Consider the following 27278-nt stretch of genomic DNA (forward strand, 5'->3'; position numbering starts at 1 on the left):
TATATTCATATGCTTCGCTACTTATGGATGATGTCATCCTAGTTAAAACACACCTAATAATATCTACTAACTAAATAAGAATTAAATTTTTGTTCAACCATTTATAACAAGGTAAACTCATTTAACAAACTAAATATTTATAATATCACAATTGCAATACAAGGAAACATTTAACCAAACAATTTTAGGACATAATTCTAAAATATGTAACTAAGAAATTAAATACATAAACTTGCCTATTACTTGAAAACAAAACTCCCTAAAAGTGTTCAGTATAAATGAATTTGAGAATAAAACAAAATGAAACTAAAATTTGTTGAGCAAGTGTGCCCGTGAAATAAGATTTTTGCTCTTGGTTTCAATAACCAAATAAGCTCATACCAGTACTTTTAATTGTTCTAAAAATTATCTTTTTTTTAGTTCAGCATAGAAATTTCACTTTATATGTTATCACTATAAAATTTCCAGCTTCACTCTTGTTTATTTTGCTAGATTTTTTTTAAGATCACAAAACAAATTGAGTAAATTGAACAAATAACAAATACCTATAAAATTGTATCTTAATCCACTGGCTAACTTGGTTTAAAGCCGCCCAATCCATTGTAAGCGGCAGCTTTAGAATCTTGCTGTAAAATTTCTTTAATTTGATCTTTCTGTTCAGGATTTATTTCGCCTTTGGGGAATTCAACGTCAAAGGTAACATATAGTGTTCCAAAAAGATTGTTATTTTCATAATTGGGCATACCCTCGCCCTTCTTGCGAATTCTAGCACCCGGCCATGTAACCTTCTCCCTGCTAACATGAACTTTGTGTCCGTCCAAGTGGACAATATCCATTTCAAATCCAGTCAGCGCGTCTGTTAAGCTAATGGTGACATTTGTATATAAATCATCGCCACGACGCTCAAATTTGTCATGTGGATAGGTACGGATGCGCAGGACCAGGTCACCAGGCTCACCGTCCATGTGAGGTTCACCCTCAGACACAAACTTGTGCTCCATGCCGTCCATCATTCCAGGCTCTACTTCAAATTCAAGATGGCGCTCTTCTGTCACAAATCTGGAAGAAAGAAAATATTTAGGTATTCAAAGAAATAAATTGATTGATGAAAAAATCAGACTGAGTGCCTACTGAAAAATTAACCATTTCAAATTTAGCAACAAATATCTCGGCAACATAAAGTAACAGTTAACTTTTAACTTTTTTTGTAATGTCCATTATTGAATGTTACAAAAAGAGCAATATTGAAAAACATTCTTTACAAACATAATTCTTTTAATAAAGATATAAAAATAGAAAGCAAATAACATTCATGAAAAAGAACAAACTTATAAAATTTATCATAATATGTAATTTTAGTGGAAATATGAAGGTGTACCTACTTAAAGTATAACATTACAGCGATTAAACTAATTGTAAATAAAAGAAATTATTATTCATGTTTAATAGCGAAGCTGTTCTTTACTTAACTACCCAAAAATTGTCAACTTAAAATTAAATAGAAAGTCTTATTAACGATGGCTTAATTGTCTATCCTGTTTTATAAAGAAGTAATTTTTTTTCAGTCTGAAGCTTAAGATCTCAATAACTATTGAACCGATGAGTTCTCTAGTTTAGGTAATCTTAATATAGGTCCTGTAATGTTTTTTATGTTTTTTTATTTTTTGATTTAAGTCTGTGAAGAGTTTGTGGCTATTTTTCTGTCACCAATTTAGCCCTTTGAAGAAAGCAGAGCGCCCCTAGATTCTAGGAGCAAAGGTGCTAATTGAACATAAAATAGACCACTCAAGAGTCACCTTGGAAGGTAGCATGGAAATAAAAGGGGGGGGGGGGTGCGTAATGACATCTGAACTGAAACAGTGAGCAAATGGTCTAAATATTGAGCTAGATTCTTGAAACTTTGTACATAAGCCTAGTCCTAGAGGTACTATATCTAAATGAAAAAAATCTAAATTTCCGCAGGGTTTTCTTACCTAACCTAAAAATTTAATTTTTTTTTATTTAGATGTAATACCTATAGGACTAGGCTTATGTACCAAGTTTCAAGAATCTAGCTCAATATTTAGATCATTTTGCCCACTGTTTAAGTTGCACCCCCCCCCCCCCCTTATGCCAGTGTCTGTCTCAATGAATATAATATTGTAAGTATCTCTAATGCTATTCACGAGATATATCTGGTTAGAATATTGGCTAACTATTTTGTTTTAATCCCACCGAAATGTATTATATTCTCGGACTCACAACCCCCTAAAAAAACGAAGTGCATGTTACTGATAAATTTATAATCATCTAAAATTAACCATTCAAAAAATCAATTAAATAGGACATTTTGGTATAAAAATAAATCAACTTTAAGAATTATCCTATGTATCTAGATTACTGAGTATTATCCAATTTATACCTAAATTCTCACATACAAAAGTTGAACATCAGAATATGGTTAAAAACTTACTTGACATTAGGACAATCATCACAGACTTGTTGTTGGATCATCTGGAACCTACCAGGACCAAGGGACCTGAAATTCACATGCATCATCAGATATTGTTCGTAAATACATGTGATTCTGAATTTCAGAAAACGTTAATAGACAAAATAAATTAGGAATATATGTCAGCTGCAACTTTAGTTAAGCAAATAAAAAGGTCGGAGCTAAGCACAAAGTACACCTAACTTAAATAGTTAAGAGCAAATGTTATAAAAAAATTAGTTTATGTTTAGACTTATCGTTAAATTATTTTTACAATTTTGATTTTTTAGATATTCACTCACTTAGTTAAAAATAAACAATTTAAATTCAAACATTTAAACTTACCAAAGGTTTTTTTTAACGAGCTTCTGGGCTTAAAACATGACGTTAAGTACTCTACACAAAAAAAAAACAATATAGTTACCTAGTAACCATTTCTTGGCGGCAATTGCACTTTCTTGTACCCTTTGCGGGTTTCATCACTGGTTTATTGTGGGTCATCTACAAAAAATACAATGTAATAGAAAAATTAAACAACAAAAAAAACAAAAAATTTTCTAAACGTAAAAACCTTTCAAATAGAAAAAGTTAAAGGTGTATTTATTCAAAACTAACTATATCTTTATGCATATTTTCTTTTCTATTTTCAAAATTATCAAAGTACACTTGTGGTAATACATGATTTGATAAAAACATTTGCTTTATATAAAAACTAGCGTCTATGTCCCTAGAGGCATCTAGGGGTCCTTGAGAAGCTACCCTGTAAAGGAGAACTCAATCGGTTCAGCGGTTAGTGAGATCCTCCGGTACAGACAGACAGACAAACATCCTGTTACTTTATTATGAGGATAACTCACCTCTATAAAATTACCAACATATAACTCTTCCAAAGTGACCCATGTGTCGATAGTAATATCTGCTCCTTTAGGAATTTCTCTCTCTCCTTGATCGTGATCAAAACCGAAGAAATCGCCGAACGGACTACCACCGCCGCCGAAAAAACTTGAGAAAGGATCTCCTCCGCCGCCACCTCCGTCTCTAGACAGGGCCTCTTCACCCCCTTTGTCGTAAATCTTACGTTTTTCATCATCTGATAACGTTTCGTAGGCTGCTCCTAGATCCTGAAAATATAATAGTTGGAATTAAAGTAGGTACCTAGGTTCAGAATAATTAAAGTCTAGATTGAAATATCATTTCATTCTAGGTCTTTCATTGAAGTAGAGCAATAACAATATAACCATTATATCTAATAAAAAGAAGAGTCAAATGAAATGTCAAAACAAAATTTTTAAATATATTGCTGTAAGCAGTGTTTCGGAGCCGGAGCAGCAACATTTTTGGTGGAGCCGGAGCCGTATTTTTCGTTAAAAACGGCTCCGGCTCCTGATTAGCCAAAAGTGATTTTTTAAAGTAATAATATAATTTGGCAACGGTCTATTTCCATATAATAAACTGAAAAACTATTGTTACTTAACAAATAGACACTCATCCTTCTATTTTATATAGCTTTAATCAAATAAAAGCAAAATATTTTGTAATATTTTTTTTTTTCAATTTCAATAATGAACAAAAGTTGATATATTTATTTTAAGGTAGGAGCCGGAGCCGCATCAAAATTAAACGGCTCCGATACCCTGGCTGTAAGCATGTTTTCTTGTGCTCTCTAAGATAAAGATAACGAGCGTAGAGAAAAAGACACACGTGACTTTGTGGTCTTTAATTATAAATAAAAGATCTGGTGATGGACACACATTTTTGGGCTTCCGAGGTACAAACCTTAGATAAGATGTATAGACTTGGGTACCTAAACAAAGTTCAAATGTCTTAGACAAATCATTTTGTAACTTTCTGGCGTTGTCCTCTTTTCAAAATTGAAAAAAATCCTAAGAGGATAATATCAACTTTCTTTACCTGAAATTTTGCGTTTGCTTCTGGGTCATCTTGATTTTTGTCTGGGTGCATTTCCTTGGCTAATTTTCTATAAGCTTTCTTAATTTCATGCTTTGTGGCTCTTTTACTTACACCCAAAATTCCGTAGAAATCTCGCCTGAAAAAAAAATAAGTTATGTAAAATACGAATCACTAGGATCCTGCAAATTCCAGCAAACTTAAGATCTGGATAACTTCTTTTCTATTTAGCCTGGCCTACCTTACCACCCCCTCCCCTCCATATAAGCTATTCTCCTTGTTCTATCTATAGTTTCCGAGATCGTACAATTTGCCGAGAAATATGACAAACTTAAGCAGTTAAATCCTCTTATCATTTAAAGATCTTGAAAGTCATAGGTAGGTTTTATTTTATGGTCCCTGTATATAACCTCCCTAGAGAAAAAAGGAAGAAGGGCCAAGAAGAGACGTACTTTTAAAAGTTCTACAATATATTTATTACTTTTAAATTAAAACGTACACTAAGAGTAAGGTTTATTAGTTGTCTTTTGAGAGATATCGCAAACTATTAAAAACCTAAGATATAAATTTAAATGCTACAATTTTATCTTAAACCTTTGGAAGGTTTCAGGCTATTTTTATGCGCCCTTCAAAACCCTAACGAATCAAGATCCCCCATAACTAGAGGCATGACCAATATTATCATTAATAAAATACTTACCCAGCAAAAGAATCTGCAATCACAACCAGCAAAACAACAAGAAACCCAAATAATCGAGAATAATTCATCTTAAACTTTTAATTTTTTGTACTTATTTATTTAGTCGATCTTTAATAAACTAATAATTTTGAATGCTTTTTTAATGACTAATAATCACTGGTAAAAGTTCATAATTTTAGATTTATTTTTTGAAATAACTATTTATTCATTTTTATTATTTCAGCATTCTTTTAAGGATAAATTATTAAAACTTTCTCGAATGTGTTTATGATTATGAATCAATTTGGCATTTATTTGTTGTCTGCTAGAAAGTATAGTAAGCCAGGGAGTAAGGGAGGGGACAATGGATCAAATATTTAATTTTTAGGAGTCTCAGACTTTGGGGACTGGCTTAAAGGGAATGTGCAAGAATTTAGCAGTTTCTGACTGAGTTTGGGGACTTGCGCATGAAATGCCGCTACTCGTTATGTATGTTTTGAATATTGCAGACGGGGAGAAGGGATAAGGGAAGTGGGGGCAAGGGAAATAAACACTCGTTGTGTTAGTTTGGAATGTAGCAGACGGGGAGAAGGGAGAAGGGAGGTGGGGGCAAGGGGCAAGGGAAATAAACAGAATAAAAAGGGGCAGTCATATTCTTGCTAGCAGCTGGCCGGGTCCAATAATCTTTTAATATAAAAATCACACCAAAAAACCTCAATATATTTCATCAAAAACAAGTTGTGATTTCACTTTACATGACGCTATGGAAATCTATTATTCAATTAACAATCCCTTTATAATTTCCTACAAATTTATTGGATTAAACTGGATTTCATGCCCTTTCTTTGATAACTCTTATATTGAATTAATTGCCCATTGTCCCCTCCCTTACTCCCTGATAGTAAGCAGCTCCGTGTTTAACTCTTATTAGTCCATTTTAGTACGAGTAATTTTATCATTGGTCAATTTATGTAGTTTTCTTCTCTCATTGGTTTAAATAATTTATACTTGTCCTCAAATTCCGCCTCCTAAGACGCATTCTTATTGGTCAGTTATATTTATTATTAAAATCATCTTATACAAACGACGACATTTAATACCTATTTTATATGGAATAAGTTATTTAGGATTAAATAGAGGAATCACCTTTGAAAAATTAAAAAATAATGACCTGTTATTGATTCGTTTGCTTAAAACAATGACTAGCATCTAAAAATACTTATTGTACCTACGGTTAATGTAAAAAGTATTTTAGTATCAAATATTATTATGAAATCTTTTCAAGCATGAAAAAGAAATTTTTACTTTGCAACTATATTTTATTTTTTAAAATCCAACATTTCTTTATGTATTTATCAGTAGATTAACCCCTAGCCTATTAGGGTTTGTAATATAACACAAAAATTAAAATAAAAATAGAATTTTTTGGAAGGCTCTTATTATCATACATATTTTTATTTATTAGGATGCAACATACCCTGGACTATAGACTGATCAGTTTATTGGTTTCCGAGATATTACATGGGTTACACATACATAGTACCATTTAGTAAAAGATAATAAAAAGTAATAAATATCAAAATTTTATTTTAAATCTATTTTTTTTCAAAATGATACAATTTTTATTCTTTTGAAAATTCATGAAAATATTTTGCTTCTGCAAATGAGGCTTCCCAATTTTGTCCATCAAATGCTTTGCAAATTATTTCCTAGAAAGGTATAATCATTATTCATTATAGTAACATTTTATTATATATTTGACAAAAGTCACATATGGCTTACGAAGAAGTTTTATATATCCCCAGCCGTAGCCTAAACTGGATTTAGTCGCGCGGCTTGCTAAGCCTCATTGTCAGGTAGGCAGCTCATAAGTGCTGCTAAGAAAAAGAATAAGCCATTCTAAGTCCTCAGCTTCGCCGATGAATGCACGAATTGTAGTTGGGCCTGTTGTTGAAAATAACCCAATTTATATTGAAAATAATTAAAACGATCGACAGCTGTTGGTAGCCTTAAAAAACTGTTTAATCCGGCGTAAACAAAAATAAATGAAGTTGCCTGTTGGCCTAGAATGTGGTTTCGGTATAACTGGCTATCTACTATATTCCTGCCTTTATCTTTTATCTACCCCAAAGTGCCAATCGAGCACTGAAAACCTCCTCCCCTCATCTTTGAAATTACCAAGTACATAATATAACCTAATTTAACCTGATATAAAATAATAAACAAATTTTCAATTCATTTCAAGGGGAAAAGGGTTCACTGCTCGAATAGGCATTTGCGAGAGACCGTTTGCTAAGCATATGAAGGCGAATGACTTTGAGTATGTCCATTTGCCTGGTATCGTAAAACGGCTGCAGGTGTCGAGCCCTGATTTTACATACCTTTATTGAGGAACTTTTGACAGAATAAGTCATAAATCCAATTCCATCAGGATTGGACCTGGGAAAGTAATAACTTGTTACTCCGCATGTTGTACAGAAAGGATGCCTGAGAATAGATTTTCATTCATTCAAACTATCAATTATAAAGTCAGTGTGGCTATTAAAGCTTTTCCTATATCATTTAAAGACTGCATGGATTCGCCACAACCCGACAACATATTGGAGCTTCGCTGCAACATGCATACTTACAACATTTTTTAGGCTTTTTTTGTGGCCATAAATTCAACCTACTTTAGACCGAGACCGGTTCAGCTGTTTACGAGGTCTAACTGTACAGTCATATACACTTGATTTTTGTTTAGCATTTCCTAATGATTTAAATGAATTGTCTATTGGATGAATAATTGTCAAAATAATTCAAAACCAAACATGGATGAGAACATCCATAAGTAGCGAAGCTCAAAATTTGTGGATGGACATATGGAAAAAATGAACTATAGATCAGTATCATAAAAGATAAGCTAAAATTAATCTCGAAACTTTTTAAATGTATAACGTGAAGATCTAGGAATTGATTCAGCACCCAAACATTAAGTAAAGCTTAATGAACTTTGTGGAAATATGTAAAAATGAATTTATTTAATCCTTGAAAATTTCAGCCAACTATCGTGAATAGGATTTGAGAAAATCATGAAACTTTAAAAAAAAACTTGAAATCAAACTAGCACCCCAATCAATAAGTAAATCTCAAAGAAACTCTATCAAAGTATGCAGAATTTGAACTTTTTCAATCCCTGAAAATTTCAGACGTCTATCCCCTATTTCCCCCCACTTCGTCTCTAACAGATGGACGGACATTTCGAATTATAGAGTAGCTTCGCTTTGAAAAATGTATACTTCATATTAGCGTAAAAGCTTACTTTGCCTTTCCAGTGTTGAAACTATATATCTGTACATCATCTAAAAGATAAAATCATAAATTCACCATCATCATAGTTTCTTTTTAATCATAATGAGTTTTTTTATTATTTCTTATGAGATGCTTTATTTAAACTATTAATTTTCATGATTTAGTAAATTTAAATTCTATTAACAAATTAATTTAAATTAAGTATGAATAGTTAAAATTATTTTATTAATAATCCAATAGGTAACCAACAATTGAATTAATTAAATTTTTTTGAGATTTAGATTAATTGTGCTCCTCATATTATACCTATTCTTTTTATTAATAGATTAGGATCTTTATCAGATAAATTAAAACAGTTTTGACGAAAAAATGAATTATAATTACCATGCCCAGTAACAAGGTTGAATTTATTCTTAGGAATAATAACTGCACTATATTGCTTTGCTATACAGATAGAGCAGTTACACTTTACAACTGAAAAAAATTGTAATGTTTTGATATTAACATAAACAGGCGTATTATCATTGGAATGTTGTTATGTCAACAATTATGTCTTAAATAATATATCATCTCATCGTATCATAGACAGCTTTCCGCGCATATTCCTTTTAGCTAACAAAACTTGTTTTTAATATAAGATTTTTATTTTAGTTTTCGTGGAAAATTGGCTGTAATACGGTGCTATACATAATTTTTCAGTATGGCTGAGAACCGGTTCTGATCTTGCGGATATTAATCGATTTGTATGTCATACTGGAAAATCTAGATAAATTGAAAAAGAGCAGCTTGATAATATGTTAACAAGACCAGTTTGTCTATTGCCAAATAGTCGACATAATTCATAGAAATTGCATATTTATAGACAAATTAACTGGTAATTATGTTAAACCTAAAGCTTTAATACATAAGCTCTATAACTAACATGTATCACGTTCCAAATAATATCAGGGCTCAGCAGCCGCGCGTCAGCCGCCTCGAAGGCTCAGGGAAATCTACTTTTTACAATTTAAAAAGAAAACAATTTTTTTTAAAATTTAAAACCTGACCCCAATATGGCAGTTCCTCTTTAAAAAAATTTAAAGCATCCAAATGGGTTTTAATTTTAGGCTTAACCGCGGCTGCCGAGCCCTGATTAATTTATTTATGACCAAAGTGTAATTACATTTTATATTAATATTGTCAAAATAACACTTTAATAAGTGAGAATGGTTTACCTGTGACCGTACTGGGAGCCAGAGCTGTCCAGGTCACCTTACCACAGTGACACACTCCAGAATATAGAGAATGGATTACCTGTGACCGTACTGGGAGCCAGAGCTATCCAGGTCACCTTACCACAGTTACACCCTCCAGAATATAGAGTATGGATTACCTGTGACCGTACTTGGAGCCAGAGCTGTCCAGGTCCCCTTACCACAGTGACACCCTCCAGAATATAGAGTATGGATTACCTGTGACCGTACTGGGAGCCAGAGCTGTCCAGGTCACCTTACCACAGTGACAACCTCCAGAATGCAATATTTCTTCAACTACCTGTGTATATATTAAACATTAATTTCACTTTTACATAGTTGATAGAATTTAACGCACCTTTTACTCATATAAAAATATAAAAAAACGGACATAATTACTTATAGAGTAGCCTCGCTTCTAAAAATACAAAAAACACTTTGAACTCTTTACATCATATTACAATTATATTGGCTGGTGATCAATCTTACTGAAGGTAATCGTTACATTCATACATACATAAAGTAAGGGAAGTGAGGGAATCTATAGCTTTATAGAACAAGAAATTATAAGGTCTTTAGAATCTAACCTTTTTTTCTGTTGTCGATTCCATTTTAGAATTCTATATTTTCTGTTGTTTATTATATAAGCAAATATGACTTAATTCTTTTGATATATAAACATAACTAATCAAATCTCAATAAATATCTACATTTTCAAGTTTTATATTTATAGACAAGATTCAAACTAATAAAAAACTTATCTTTAATTAAGACATATTGCTTTTAAGTCTCTTTTAGGAGCAAAGCTACTCCATAAACCAACACATACGACTGTCCGTCTGTAAGAAAAAGTATGGGGGAAACGTATATTTACAGTTACGTTTTTTTTACATTTCTGTTGAAGAAAGACGGCCTATTTTTTGTGAAGATTACCGATAATAATGAGCTTCCATATATGATTTAATTGGTCTGTTGGTCTGTCAGGTTGATAAATGCTACAGGGGACATTTATATTTTCTAAATGGTAAGTGTAATTTACTTGGCTGATATTCAAGAAAAAAAGATGAAATTCTTAGAATAATTTTGTGTCAACTGTGTATCTCCACTACAATTATCTTGTTCTGTCTGTCTATCTGTATTGATCTAGCACAAAGAGAAATTTCATTTTCTCAGCTGTAGATTAGATTAGATATGAATATGGAATATCTGATTTTTGTTTTCATCCACTCTATATTTAAATTTGTGAGCCAGTCTGTCAGAACTGACTGTGGAACAATTTTTAAGTTATTTTAGTTAAATGTCTGACTAAAATATTTTTCTCATAAATTTTCAATAATTCTTGAGCTTCGCTACTTATGGATGTTATCAACCTTTTTATCATAAAGCTTCATAAATGCAATGAGATTACAATAATTTGAAGACTATATTAAAATTGGCTTTCTGATTGTTCTTTGTTAAAAATCATTGCTACTTTTGGATGTTAAAATAGTTATTTTCGCATCGTACTATTAATTCATATTTTGTTGACCCCTAGGGCCAAAGAACCTGGCTAACAAAAATTGACTATAATACGATACATGATTGTCAGTATGGCTCAGAACCGACGGTTCTAATCCAATATAAATTAATCTGCTCCGAATATATGCTATCTTTATAAATGAAAAGAATGGGAAGAGAAAATTAGTTTTGATTGAAAAGAAAATGTTATTTGTAAATCTGAATTGGTCTACATTAGGGCACGAATAATGGGATACTTCTGAGAAAAAATGTATATTTTTAAAAGATCGCCATCATTTATTTTGGTGTGGTTCGGCGGTGGTCGACAACCATTGATAATATTGAGGAAATGAACTACTTAGATGCGGTTGCAGATTGCTGTTGTTTCTGGGTTCAGTAATATTTTTATGCAAATGCAGTTGTTGTACATGGTTGAATTACTACTCCATGTCGACTTAAATTTTTAAAAATCTTATATTCTCATATATTTCACCTTTATTTCTTTCTACAACTTTACTCATTTCTTTTTATAAATTCAAATAAAAAGTTATAGATTATATCATACAATATCCCTAACTCCCTGAGTTATTATTAAGTTTAGGTTTACATTTATTATTTTTCTATCAATCAATTTGTAGAATTTTTCCAACAAAGCGAAAAAAAACAATGTGGCTTCGCGTATAGCCTTTAGGGGCTTTGTTGCCGGATTGGGGTGTGAGATTACCCCCCGCCCTCCTCCTCTCATTAAATTTTTTGTTTTATAAATAAAAATAATAAAAAGAATGTTTATTGTATTTATATTCAGTTAAATTTAACAACAGATGAGGTAGACTAAAGTTTCAAACATATTCACAATTATTTATAACTATAAAATATCTAATTTTTCAAAATATGTATAAATATAATCATAAAGAAATTTAAACTATTTTTTTAATTATTTAGATTAATTTTTTAAAGTGAAATTTCTCAATTCAAATTAAATATCAAAATAAGAAAAAAAAATGTGTTTTTTATATTTTGAGTGTATTTTTATTGGGTATTTTTATCTACAAATCTATTTTAAGAGATAAATGAGAATAAAAATAAATTTATTTGAGGATGTTTACTTCAATATTTTTTGGAATATCCTTTTAAGATTAAGTGTGCCCATCTTATTCCTCTCTTTTTTTGGGCACATCTAAAAGTAAAAGCAAATCCTTAGTTAACAAATATTACTTTTTTTATGAAAACATTTTGGTAAAAGTTGATAATTGGGTTATAAAAAAAAGGATCAATTCAATCTAAAAGGTTTTTTTCTAATAATTTTTACATCCTTTTACCACAAGAACAAACCTACGTCACTTAATTTTAAAATATTAATTCTTTTTTAAACTTTGAAAGAAGCAAACAATTTTCAATGATGGCAACAATAAAAATTATGAAATTCGAAGAATAAATAAATGTTGCTATCTGAAAATAAGAAAGATTGAAATTAGTTTAGGTTTTAAAAATAGATTATTACAACAAATTATAAATTCATTAAAGCTAATTTTGACACATCAATGAGCATTTGTAAATATATATAGGAACAAGGATGACAACATCCATAAAAGCGAAGCACTGAAACGGTAGGACAAACGGACATTAACACTTGTATAGTGTCTGAACTGAATAATCAGAATATAAAAGAAACGAAACAGTCGAAGCAAAATTGTAAGTAAATTTGCTCAAAAACTGCTTGATACGGGATAATGTTTCTGGACATACTTACATTTTTAGGACTTGATTATAGAGTTGCTTCGCTTATACTATTGTTCTTTGTTGTCCCATGAATCAATATACAAAAAATCAGATCAAACGGATAACTAGATCACATAAAAATTTGTTGTTAAAAAAGTAGAAAAATCAACATGTTTTAAATGGACGTACGGACATTCTGGTAATGATTATAGAGTTGCTACACTTTCTAAATCGTACCTAACTACTACAGGAATCATCATGCAAAATTGGAAATCGATAGGACAATTCTAACCTGCCTAAATTAACGAATAAAAGCTATCTATCTCGGACGGACGGACGTACGGACGGACCGACCCTAATTATAGAAAAGCTTCGCTTTTAATAAGTTTGTTTGTAAATAAGGTGAAAGCTTGAAAATCACAAATAGATTTAGGCATGACAGAAATTTTATAGATATATGTATAATATAATAAGATTAAGCAGTGTTTTACTATATTGTCATAAATACAGGGATAAGCTAATAGGAGATAAATCAAATTGATCTGCATATTTTATATCATTTATTTAGCAGGGGCCGTGGCCCAGTCCTTGATAATGAAAAATTATTTTATCACTTTCTAATTTATTTATTTCCTAATGGCTTATCTCTGCATCTCGATACATTATAAATGTAAATTGTTACAATAGATTTTTAAAAGAAATAGAGAAGAACTTTAAAACTTTTCAGAAATAAATTTTTGGCCTCTTCTAAAACTAGATAGTCTACTGAAATCAAAAGGTGTAAAATAATAACCTTTTCATCCCAATGTAGTGCCGTGGAAAAATTATTATTAGAGGCAATATCAATTTTATTTAACTGCCGAATTCCATAGATTTTAATTTTAAAGTATAATTTAAAGTACATTTAAACTACATTGTACAGTGTATATTAGATGCAAAATAGTCAAAAAGTTATGTTTGTTTTAAAGCTTCAGTGGGTTTTACAATGTTTAGCTAAATAATGAAAAGGTAATTGATTTTTGCAGTATTATACATTTAGTTGCATCTTGTGTGAATAGCGTACAAGCTAAATTTGCCGTGCAAATTATAAAAAAAATCCGCAAAAAATTTCAGCATTGAAAGTTTACAACTGATTGTCAGCAATGTAGAGTTGATGAAAGCCAAGAGCTTCTCCATCCATGTCCAGCAGATAGGTCAAGTCAGCCAGGTCCTGCTGGGACTCATTAGAGCCTGGAGCATCTGTAGGGCCCTGTTGAGGCTGGAAGGATCCAGGTTTTCCTGGCTGCTCCAGTGATACAAGTCCATTCAACCTTATCTAAAATAACGAAATTGTAATTTTATAATATGAAAATAATAAGTGTCTACGTGACCTATTAATTAAACCAACCGTCAAAACAAAAGTATGACCTGTTGAGTAGTTATTCTGTGGTAGGGTGAAGCAGTTCAACCCTACTGAGCGAGTCCGGTCAAAAGAGCCCCTAGCCTTAAGGATTCTATCAATAAAGTACTACAAGTAGTTACAGTTTGAATGTTTTATTTGAACTGATTATACACAACAAATTAATGGCTTTATATACATACAGATTACAATAGTGGGTTAGGTAGAAAATGGGTGTGGAGAAGATGGGGGGCTGCAGCCAGGTGAATAGCAGATGGGCAGGCCCCGGTAGGGGGTAAGGTAGACGTCCCCCGGAAAAGGGTAGGTTACTTGAACATGCAGGGGGGAGGGGCAACTCCCTCCCCATATCGGCGGGTGATAACTTTGACCGCTTTCTCTGACGGTCAAACAATGGAAGAATGGGTTGGCTTAAATTGTGATAGTGAGGGGATTAACCACCTGGGTGTTATGGGCAGTCCCGGAGCATAGCGTGCTCTAGGAAGTGACAGTCTGTCTGTCCGACTACCACAATTCTACAAAAACATCCTAATTTTGTCCTAATATTTCTAGTTGCAATTTTACTTTACAATTGATTTTGTCCTTCTGTCTGGAAAACTACAAGGAATATTCAATTAACTCGGCTGCTATATGAGATAGGCTCCCTAAATAATTATAGGAGTTTTGAAGAAGATTTTCTACTAAGAATACCAAATTAAGTTTATTTACAAAATCATTTTTATTGAGAATTGAACTCTTTTGTCCTCAGGTATATTAAGGGATAAGGAAATGTAAGTTAAATTTATGAACATTTATGACAACAACAAAAAAGTACTTCTTTTGAGGAATATGGTTATTGGTTTATTGTTTGGACATTGCTAGAATAAACCAACCAATGAAAATTTAAAATTATTAGTAAAAGTTTTAAGCCAAAGAATGAAAAAGTAGCTTTTTAACCTTCGGGTACTAGTCTAACTTACATTCTAATGTTCCCTCCCTCCCTTTTTATCCTGAACTAACCTCGGGTTTATTTGTTGATAGAAAAAAATCTTGCATCAAATTCTTAATTGAGCAGAGCAGAGAAATTTTGTGTTGGGCCTCCATTCTTTTATTATTTAGATCTACAATGATTAGGAAATAATACAATAGACTAATATAAATACAGAGATAGATAGTTACTTTTTATCATTTTAGATCTACAATAATAATACAATAGACTAAGATAAATAGAGAGATAGGTATTAAATTTTTAATAGTATAACAATCTTTAAAAATGATTGAGATTAATAGCATTTTTAGGATTCCAAATTTTATGCTCTCTTTTTTTTATTAAAATTTTGTGATATAATGATTTATTCGCAAGAAAATTTGGTAAAAATATAATTACTATTGTTTTACATGTTTAAGAAATAAGTACCTAGCTACTTTACAATTCCTATTTCTCCCAAAAATTTTGTAGGGTAAATTAAGCAGAAAGAAGAATAACATCTTGGTTGGGATTATCTTATTCTCATACTAGTAGCTTCGATCCTAACCTGTAGGGGCTATGCCCCAATTAAAAGGGGGTGAAGTAAACACCCGCCATTGATATTTGTTACAAAAGTAAAACATTCTCAAAGTCTAAAGCTTTCTATCATCATAAATATATTTTTTTTTTTGGGGGGGGGGGGGGAGAGGGTTGAGGGACAATTTTTTTACGAATGGAGTACCCACTACTCCAATACGAGAGCATCCAAGTTCCATAAGGTATGTGTTTCTGAAAAGTATTGTAGCCCATCTGGTGATTCAGTTATAGTGATATTAAGCTCTAGACGGACGGACAGACTAGCAAACATCTTTCTACTTTGTGTTATAGAAGACTCTAATCATAGCAATATCAATATGCCCTGATTGATTAAGCCATCGTTCCATGGTTGATCGTTACTGATGGTGTAATATATTGTCAATTCAAACATACGATGAAAAAGCTGTTTTAACTTAATTTCCGTAATATGTTTTCATCTTGACAACTTTGGATAAATCTAATCTTGTTTTACTTTTACAAGGAACAAAAGATAACAAGGAACTAATTATTTTATTAACTTTAATTCGTTGAAATTGTTTTTAAAAACTTTATAATTAACAAAAAAGTTTGAAAATAATTTATAAGAAATTTTCTAAGTAATGACCTTTTCTTCACAGATTACTGTTTACTTTAAAATTTATTGTTTATAGATTATTATTAATCAGCAAGGGAGCCATCTTTGATTAATTATACATTAAACAAAGATAACGACTTCCATTAAAGCGAGGCTAAACAATGAAACAATAGAGATGCTATTAAAATTTAAAATATCTTAATCGTTAGAAAGTAAAACAAAAATACACTATCAAATACTTTAAATGCAAACTTGCCAAAAACATGAATAAAAAGAACCAAGTAATTTTTGATATTTAACTATAGAAATGTTACACTTCTTAAAGTTAGTTTGAGAATCTTTATACCGGTTTGAAATTGGTAGAATGAATTTAACATTAATCATAGCCATCCGTTAACTCCAATGGACAGACAACCTTAATGTAAAGATGCTATGCTTAATGAAATAAACAAATTATCTGCTTACTTTAATTTGAAACATTTATTAATATTACGTAATATGAAATTAAATGTTTTTTTTGACCTTATAAAAACAATTAATATGAGTACATTTGAATTTCAAAATCGAGTTGCGTTATTTTTTCTAAATTTTTAATCTAAATCATTTCAATTATAGATGGCAAGAAAAAATATTTTTTAAAGAATTTTTATCAATTTTATCAAAATGATTAAGATAATTTAATGCTTTTGAATTAGTTAGATGTTATAAAATTTGATTCTTTAAATTGTCAATTTGACGTCATAAAATGCTCTCCCATACATCCTACTACTTTTAAAAGGACCATTTTAGTGCAGCTATTATAACACTAGAGTATAGAGAAGAAAAGGAAGGGGAAGAAAGCCAGCAGCGTAAGGCCTCAAATGGACAAGAAATGATTATATCAGCAACTATATTCAACTTCAACTAGTTAATGTATTGACAAGTTACTCATAAAATCAACAACATTAGCATTACAGACAGAAGGACAGATAGACACAAACTCTTATAGAGTAGCATCACAATCAAAAATATTTGTTAATTGTAACAAAATAAAATCTTAATTTAATCTTTGCTAACCATTCAATAACAAAAATGATTATATGTATTGAAATATTAGATTTATTTCTATTAAATTGATTTCTAATAAATAGCTTTATATGGTTTACTTGAGGCTGCGCTCCTAACAATGCGAAGGGGAAGGATGGGCTGAAAAAAATAGCATAAAACCATTTCAAGGCGTAAATCTAAAACACAAAAACAGCGTAAAACGTCCCAGAACATTTTGAAATCTCCCTTATATAGAGATGGAAAATTCAATAGGTTCAGTAAATATCGAAATCTAAAGATTCAAACATATAAAGACCTTAATCTATAATACAAAGTAAAGCGATGTCTGTCTGTTTGTTTGTTTGTTTTTCTGTTTGTTTGTACTGAAGGATCTCGCTAACTGCTGAACCGATCGAGTTCTCCTTAACAGGGTAGCTTCTCATAGGTCCTGGGAAGGTTTATAACTATTTTGGGGGAGGGTACCACCACCCTCCCAAGAGAAATAGAAAAAAATTACCCCCCCCCCCAAGAAAAAAATTAAAAACTAAATAAAACATGGGGTTGTGGGGGGGGTTGACCCCCCCAAAAAACAAACAAGAAACAGTATATATTCTGCTTTTAAATTGCGAGTATTGGCTTAAAGAATTATGAATAAGTTACCTTTTCAATTATGTAATAAAGTTTAATTAATCTCTATTATATGGAGATAATTAATTAATGCTCATAATACTGACTTGTGGTTATATAAAATCATAATTAGAGATTCATCTTTAAGAATATACAATACAATGAGAGTAATTGGAATATGTTCATAATCACGAGATTTAATAAGAATGTATTCAACTTTTCAACAATAGTATGAAATCAAGGATGACAACATCCAAAAGTAGCAAAGCACTAAATATCACAGATTAGAATATGGACAAGGGTATAAAGAGCATCTGTTAAAATAAAGAATTATCTTACTCACATATCTTCATATTTATTTATTTATATTTGTGTAATAGACTGGCCCAAAAAAACATAAATTTTTAAATCTTTACCATATCAATTTGCGCATACCTTGAAGTTGTTACCGGCTCAAATGTAGACCTTTTAGTGAAAACTAGACATATCTACAATGAAAATTGACCTTGAAATTTCAATCTTAAGCTTTTTATCATAAACTTCATATTTTCATGATTTTAACAAGAAATAATTAAAGAACTGCCAACCTAAAATAATGTAACAAGAGTTCAAATATGAAATTATAAAAAGTAGGCAGAACCGCCATTCCTGCCGAATAATTCCGAAAAACGTCTAAAAACATTGTTTTATTTAAATTGATAATTCGTGTAAGAAATTGAACTAAAACAGTAGCTATTAGTCTTATGAGAAGAGAAATGACGAAAAACTCTAAAAAAAAAATACATTTTAAAGACATAAAATAGGAAAAAGTGTTTATAATAAATTTCATGGCTCAACAGACATTATCGCCAAAAAAGAGACAATTTACTTAAATAAGAAATTAAATGAAAGTAAAAAATATGTAATATACTTATTCTCATGTTCAACTTTCTAAAAAGCATACTAATAAAAAAATTAATATTGCAAAAAATAATTTGATTGTTTTTTATTAAACCAGGAATAAAGAGTAAGGCTTATCTTAAATTATTTTTCTTCAATGGTTTTGCAGTATGAATTAGCTTTCCCAAATTATTGTAATTGTACATAAATAAATTTTTATACTTTCTTTCTTCATATGTTTATTCCTGGTGATTTTAATATTTTATTTCGATGTTTGTAAACAAACAGACACAAAATTTGATGTTTTGCTTTATATCTGGTGTAAGGCTATATTAATTGGGGAAGAAAGAATGAAAATAAAAATGCATTTGACGAGATAGCGATGGATTTTTTCTTAAAATCAATTATAGGGCTAAAATCTACAAACAATACATAACCTATATTTACATTGCGCACATTGAAAAGCGATTTAGACTTTCATTTGGGCCACACTATTGTGTAATGACTGAGAGATTGACGGACTAAGTAAATTACAAACTGGATGCTTAAAATAACAATGAATTTAATTTTGATACACTATCCACAACGAACCAATATTATCCTTTATAATAGTTGGAATTCCGACAAGAATTTTAGGCCGTGTATCTTGAATAGGAGCCAAGAAAATCACGTTTCCTCCAATACGTGTCTTATGAACCGAAGGACAGACTGATATTTAAAATTATAGAGTAACTACTAAGAGCACAAACTTAGATAACACTTAAAAAAGGAAAATTTATCAAAAAAAAGATAAAACTAATTATCAAATATTTTTAAAATGTAAATATTATGCTTTAAAAGCTTTTCTCTATTTAAAAGTGAAAGAAATGGTTTGCAGTAAATAAGGTATAATAAAGACATTTTTAGAATATAAAAGTTGTTTCAAAACATTCATTATCTTATTTCATTTGGAAAGCCTTAAGTTAGAATCAAAGAATCAAAATCAATGTAACATCAAAATATACATATACAATAAAGAAATGTTAATAATGTAAAAGAATCACAATATTTTTGTTTCTGGTTGCCAGAGTAGTATTGATCACATGACCTTTTCCAGTGCACTGATAGTTGGCACTCTGGAACAAAGTATTACAATATTTGTGCCTGTATGCAACTCATAGATAGATAGTTCAATAAACAGAGAAAGAGAAATTGAGAGAAAGAGAGATAGAGAGGAAAAAAGAAGAGAAAGATAAAAATATAATAATAATAATAATAATAATAAGAACTTTTATTCAATAACTCTTTCAACCCTGTTATGAGATAATCACATAGACATTTTAATTATTACATTATGACATGGCGATTTAATAAATCAGTATATTCATATTTATCTAATAATTATACAGTTTTAATTATTACGGGTGAACATTGCTTGATTAATTTGGATAAACTAGGTGATTTCTCTTTGGCGGCCCAGGTGAGGCAGAGCCGCTGCTGGCTGGACTGTGATTGGTGTTGGTACCACTTTAGCCTGCCGGTACCGCCAATTATAACAATGTATTACAATATTTTTGCCCTTATGCTTCTCATAGATAGATAGTTCAATAAAGAGAACAAAGATGACAACATCCATTATTGACAACATTGTCAATTGTCAGAAAAAAACAAGGAGAGGAGATGAAAACTACAGAATGACTGAAGAACTAAGTATGTTGTATCCTGGATGCTCTTGGTTAAGGGGTATCCTCACAAAAAAAATCAGTAGTCTACCCTAAATAGCAGCTGGGAAAATCATTTTTCTCCAATAGTGTTACGGACGGATTGACTAAATTTTGGCTAGACACATAAATTATAAAGTAGCTTTGCCCCTAAAAATACAAAACCAAAGTATTACAATATGCAAATAGATAAGCAGTTCGCTGCTAAAGAGAGATAGAGAGAGGGTGAGAAGGTAAGGAGGGACTGCTAATAGAGATGAGAAAGAGAAAGGATTATAATTTTAAGTATACAATTCTGCTTATATGCAATTTATAAATAGATAAATAGAATAGAGAGAGAGAGAAATGAAAGAACTAAAAAGAGGGGAAATGGAAGTTTTGCTGGAGAGAGAGAGAGAGAGAGAGACAGAAATAAAAGGTAGAAAAAAGATTGTACTTTAAACAAAAACATTAAAAAAATCTTTGGTAGATAAACAAAAGAAATGAAACATAAATAAATAGATAGCTAGATGAGAGATAACTACGAAAAATGAAGAACTAAGAATTGTAGATTGCATTTAGAAAGTAGAGAAATAATGAAGAAGCCGTACAGTTACACAATTTTAATGCATTTCCAAATAAAAATTTTATTTATGAAAGTTATTTCCAACTTTGTCAAATTTTTCCATTTCAAATAGTGCATTCATAAAAATTCTAAACATTTAAAAACTTTGTCAAATCAAAAACATTTACAAGATTTTTTTGTTACGATAGTCTGCCGATGCAGTGGTTGGACTACTGCAAGGGCATTATGGACTTGGGTGCATTTAAGTGGGGTTCAATCTTGTATGGGTGGAATTATATGATAACAAGGATGACAACATCCATAAGTAGCGAAGCTCAAAAATTATTAATGGATATCGGGAAAAAATTATTATTTAGCAGTGTCACACAATAAACATTAATCTTGGTATAATAGTGAGATCATCAACCCTTTAAAATCACGCAACCTTATGATCATGAAAACCTGAAAAAATCTAGAAATCGATTTAGCACCCCAACTAATGGAAAATCTTAATCAAACTTAGGGAAAATATGTAGAATATAAAATTAATCATTCCCTGAAAATTTCAGCCCTGTATCTTGAATAGGAATCGAGAAAACCATGAAACCTAAAAATCTAGGAATCGACCTAGCACCCCAACTAATAGAAAATCTTAAACAAGCTTGTGGAGAATATGTAGAATATAAAATTAATCATTCCCTGAAAATTTCAGCCCTGTATCTTGAATAGGAATCGAGAAAACCATGAAACCTAAAAATCTAGGAATCGACCTAGCACCCCAACTAATAGAAAATCATAAACAAGCTTAGGGAGAATATGTAGAATATAAAATTAATTATTCTCTGAAAATTTCAGCCCTGTATCTTGAAAAGGAGTTGTGAAAATCACGAAAACTTGAAAATCTAGGAATCTATCTAGCGTCCCGATGAAGAACAGACAGATGATGCTGTGAGTATTGGTGCAAAAAATATGACGTAACAAAAAAAATTAGCCAATGAGAGGCCGTTATTGACCAATGGTAAAATTTATAGTGGCCTCTCATTGGCTAATTTTTTTTGTTACGTCATATTTTTTGCACCAATACTCACAGCATCCAGACAGATGAACAAAACAATGTATAGATTAGATGGGCATATGTCATGAGAATACTCACTAAAAATTACAGCTGTCTATCTTGAATATGAGCAGGGAAAATCACGTTTCCCGTAAACTAAGACAGACAGACATACGGACATTTCAAATTATAGAGTAGCTTCGCTACTAAAAAGTCAAGAAAATTATCAACGGTGATCACATAAACTCATTTTTTCTATCAACGTATAATTTTAATTCAAGCCCAGTTCAATCTTATAATGATTATTAATAATAATAACAAGTACTGACGAATTAAATATGCCTGTAGTGAACCAATAAAATTTAGTCACATATTAAAGTTTAAACAAAAACACTACTAGAAAAAGACGTTTTTTTACACTTATTTTGATATGATCACTTGTTAATGTAGGTAAGGTCACAAGATAAAGTTATATTTGCATACAAACATTGATACATACTTACACATTCTTACTACACTAGATTCTAGTCTAACAGAAATATATTTTATAGAATGGTTTTATATGGGCTTTTAGGCTTAAAATATCCATATAAATTATCATACAACTCTAGAATTTTTCTCTCTCACTATTTACATTTGTTTTGTTGTTATGTATAGATATTTAAAGAAGGTAGGGGAGTGGAGGGATCATTTATAGGGTTTACTTCATTCTATGTATATAAGATTGTGAGTGTGAGGAAAAGTAGTTTTGGAGGCCAAAATCAGATGTATAGTGAGATGGGTATTAGGAATGGTATAACAAAACTTGGCAGAACCCCTCATAATGACATAACATCATACCCCCCCCCCCACCTCTATTTAATTAAAACTAACCTATTTTTATTTAGTTCACTACTATGTAGGGGCTCTGCATTTGAAGGGGTACGGAAGGGCAGAGAAATAGCCTAAAACCGTCCCAAAACTTATAAAGTTCAAAATTGTATGCAAGTTTGCTTATAACCAATGGATAAATTTTAAAAGGGCTGTCCTAAACCTTTTTTCATTTGACCTAAGAAGCATCGACATACATATTTTTTCTTCATATTATATTTATAAATAGGATAGGAAGGTTATGGGTACTGCACTCGTAATTAAAATGAAAATGACCAAATATTTCTTATCCAACAAGTGTATACCAATATATTTACACACATACTATGTAAATACTTAGAAAGATACCAATAAGTATCTCTACTAACAACAGATATCATAGATATATATAATTATAATTGCACTTCAAATAAACTTTACCTCAGATTTTTTTACAGTAAAAATTGTACCTTTAAATTTTGGATATATTTATTTAATACCTATATTTGCGACAACTTTTATTTAATGAAATCTTCCAATTTTTAACATTTACAAAATCAGTGGCCCTCTCGGACGGGATTCGAACCTGGGTTAGCCAGATAAGAAGTCACACATTCTATACATAAGCTATATGCAACTTCAAAGATTGAAAGTAAAAATAGATAAGGTAGTAAAAATAGTATGATTCACGAAACCTCGAAGTTTTTCTCACGAAACCTCCCAACTTTTGAATTTCGTGGTTTCGGTCGAAAAGTACATGGACAAAATTTCCCATATAAAAGATTTAAAATTTAGCAATGTTTCGTATAAAATAAGCTCAAACTGACCTAATATTAATTAAAACTATTTAAAACATTATATCTAATGTACATACACATATAATAATCCTAAAAACGATATTCTTTTAACAATTTACATCAAAATTAAGTTTTTGTAAAAAAAAACTATACTATTATTATAAATCCATCCCACTTCATATGTTCTTCCTTCCCTATTTCCTCCTTATGTCTCCCCCCACCTCCCAAAATGAAATTCACGAAACCTCCGTGATTTTTTTATAATGTCGTCTTTGTAAAAATTATTAGATTAATTTAAATTAAAACAAAAGAGTAAAACAATATTTTTAACAAAAATTTGGTGTAATTTAATATCGGCGTAATAGTTTTAGCTATTATAATAATTTCAATTTCTATCCCCTTAATATTCAGAGATTAATAGTCGGGGATTGGAAAATGGAAGAAAAAGATTAATAGTAGGGTAAAAGACAATGGAAGAAAAATATTAATATTCAAGGAAAGTTCAAGGAAAGAACAATGGAAGAAAAAGAAGGGTTGATTAATCCCCATTATTAATTTTGTTTTGGGTTGTAAAAACATGACCAATTTTTGTTTGATATTAATGCAGCTTTTGTGGCATAGGGGTACGTTGTAAGGCTAAGGTCGTGGCTATCCAAGATCGACTCCAGGTGGTGACATTCATTTAAAAAAAAATTTTTATTTAACATAACAGACTGAAAAATATATTTAACATCTTATTATATCCAGTTTTCTATGAATATAAAAATGCACAATCATTTCAGATTAAAGCCAGTGTTATATAATAATAGTTAATAATACGATGCTTTAAATAACTATTATATTACTCGCCCTACCCTCCAAACATACAAACACACAGACAAATATCCTGTTTCTTTATAAATTTTTGATTTTTATATCCGTTTAAACGGTCGCTGATGATTGAAAATTACGCAACCTACGAATTTCTTTCTCTCTCTCTCTCTCTTTCCTCCTATAATATTAAGTATCCCTCAAAGCTTATAGGTCGCCGGTTCAAAACCCCCCAAGTAACTTATCAAGAATTCCAGTTCTATTGCCCGCATGTATAATAAACTATTAAAGCTATCATCCATATAATAAAGTAACAGAATGTTTATTTGTCTGTCTGTTTGTTTGTGACAAAGGATCTCGCTAACCCCTGAACCCATATGGTTCTCCTTTACAGGGTAGCTTATCATAGGTTCTGGGAAGGTTTCTAACTATTTTGGAAGAGGGTAACACCACCCACCCAAGAGAAATCGTTCTGGAAAAAAATTACCCCCCCCCCCCCCTCCACACAACAATATCTTTCTTTCTCTTTCTCTCTCTATACAGATAAAAATATTTTTTAAATACCCGAAGAGGTTTCGATCTTAGGTGCTTCAGACTGCTTGGATAAAATATTAACAATAAAATTTATCCACTGAGCTAAAGAGGAAAGCTTTAATGATCAGTTAATTTAAACAATTAGTATAAAGTATTCTTTAAAATATTTAGGAAGTCGGTTCGAGGCTTGGCGATAATTTTTTTTTTAATTACCTTTTTAAATATATTAAGGGACTTCAAAATTAGTTTTATTTTATTAATTACTGATATTGTTTACAATGTCATAAAAAGAAATATTCTTTAGAATATTTATGGCCAAGGAAGTCGGTTCGAGGCTTGGCAACATTTTTTTTTAAATTGCTTTTTTAAAGATTTTAAGTGACTTTTCAAAATAAGTTTTAGTTTTATTTTATTTATTTAATAAAAAATTAAATTTTTTTTAAAGGAAATAAAATATGTTTATTCTAACAACAATAATTGAACCACTGATCTTCGTACCCCATTCTCTCATATCATACCACTACGCTATGAAAGAATAGCTATAAGATGCAATACCAATAATGTATTATAAAAAAAGGAAACAATAATTTTCACTAATTTATCTAAACCTGGATGGTACATCCAGGCATTTCTAGTTATTCAATATGGATTAAAGTATAATACAGAAATGCAATAACTACAGTTAAACAAAGTAAGAGGTTTTGTGATGAAATGTTATTTTTACATTAAATATTTGTAAACTTCATATTAGGATATATAAGTTGGAAGGAATTTTAATGTTAGAGGGAGATTTGAAATCTTCATCAAATTTTAAGGATTTTTTATAAAATTAGTTTTTTGTATAATTATTTATCTAAAAGCGGAAATACAATTTAAGTTCATAAATTTTGACCAATAGTATAGGTGGATTGAAACTACCTGCGCTCTAATTTGTTGAATGATGTGCGACACTTAAGCTTCTCCTAACAGAGTGAAGATAATTTTCAATCCACCAATCACAGATGGCAAAATTAATTAACTTAAATTGTATTTCCGCTTTAAGATAAAGGATCATACAAAAAACGATTTTTATTAAAAAAATCCTTAAAATTTGATGCAGATTTCAGATTCAAACATTAAAATTCTTTCCAACTTATATATCTTACTTCATATACATATAATAATACAATCATTTCAATAATGTTATTATAGAGATGCTTTGCTTATAACATAGTCCCCAATCGTCCTAGAAATTATTATTTCAGAATTAGATGAATAGGAAATTTATATTATATAATTATAAAAAAACAAATGAGATAAATAAAATATGTGACTTTTTGGTATTAATAAGTTTTTTTAACCGCAGAACCGATATGGTTCTCTTTTACAATGTAGAATCTCAAAGTTCATGGAAAGGTTTATTACTATTTTTGGGGCGGATACCACCATCATACCAACAGAAATCTAGAAAAAAATATCCCCCACAAAAAAAACCACCTCAAAGATCCTGCGTTTATAAAGATCACAAAAATCACGAAAGTTCATTGACTCTAATATGACCTTAACCTTGAAATTCAAAAATAAAAGAAACCTCTTTTTAGTGAATTATTAGAATATTAATTTGATAATAAAAGTAAATCCGCAAATTAACTAATCACTACCCACTTACAGACATGAGATAATAACAGTAAAATATTGTTATACGAAAATGATATAATTAACAAGAAATGTGAAACATAAGAAGGAAAGTTGTTGCTGCTACTATTTGTTTGTATTTCCTGGGAAAAGTTTTTACATTTTGTTGGCAAATTATCAATTTGTTGGCCCAGCTTTCTTTGTCTTATCTCACCTCAAGGATAACTTTCAAAACAAATATATGTTTAGAAGAAATATTTTTTAAAATTATGCATATTTTGATTCTATTTTTTTTACATATCTTGAAAATTTTCAATAATTTCTAATTGTTTTTAGAAAATGGTTAGTAATTTAGTCAATTATTACATACAACGATGATATAGGGCCTCTTAATGATTTATGAAACATTTTTTACGTTACAGATTTTGTGGTAAAATTTATAATTAATTTTACATTAACTTTGTTAACATTTTGACTAAAATGCATGTTGGTTAGACAATTTATTAATTCTGAAATATGCAACAAACATGATTTC

At 30.5% G+C, this 27278-nt stretch overlaps 2 protein-coding genes and 1 long non-coding RNA gene across 3 annotated transcripts; all 3 read right to left on the reverse strand.

Annotated features, from left to right (window-relative positions):
- Nucleotides 1–86: 86 nt before the first annotated feature.
- On the reverse strand, nt 87–5400 carry shv (DnaJ heat shock protein family member shriveled). Its single transcript, XM_080174700.1, has 6 exons — nt 5079–5400; nt 4382–4517; nt 3328–3591; nt 2895–2971; nt 2453–2518; nt 87–1059 (listed from the first exon to the last, which is right to left on the reverse strand). Exons 1-6 carry the CDS (start codon nt 5144–5146, stop codon nt 573–575), a joined length of 1098 nt encoding a protein of 365 aa, XP_080030826.1. The 5' UTR covers nt 5147–5400; the 3' UTR covers nt 87–572.
- A 1227-nt stretch (nt 5401–6627) lies between these two features.
- On the reverse strand, nt 6628–10326 carry LOC145317355 (centromere protein V-like). The gene is made up of 6 exons (XM_080158400.1): nt 10168–10326; nt 9800–9881; nt 8733–8822; nt 8359–8398; nt 7439–7544; nt 6628–6766 (listed from the first exon to the last, which is right to left on the reverse strand). Exons 1-6 carry the CDS (start codon nt 10189–10191, stop codon nt 6680–6682), a joined length of 429 nt encoding a protein of 142 aa, XP_080014526.1. The 5' UTR covers nt 10192–10326; the 3' UTR covers nt 6628–6679.
- Nucleotides 10327–13478: 3152 nt separating this feature from the next.
- On the reverse strand, nt 13479–15314 carry LOC145317360 (uncharacterized). The gene is made up of 2 exons (XR_013878977.1): nt 15192–15314; nt 13479–14111 (listed from the first exon to the last, which is right to left on the reverse strand). It is a non-coding gene; the product is annotated as an uncharacterized LOC145317360 (long non-coding RNA).
- Between the last annotated feature and the right edge of the window lie 11964 nt (nt 15315–27278).

This window comes from Acartia tonsa, chromosome 1, assembly GCF_053477335.1.
Source record: "Acartia tonsa isolate MP-2025a chromosome 1, ASM5347733v1, whole genome shotgun sequence".
Classification (NCBI taxonomy): Eukaryota; Metazoa; Arthropoda; class Copepoda; order Calanoida; family Acartiidae; genus Acartia; species Acartia tonsa.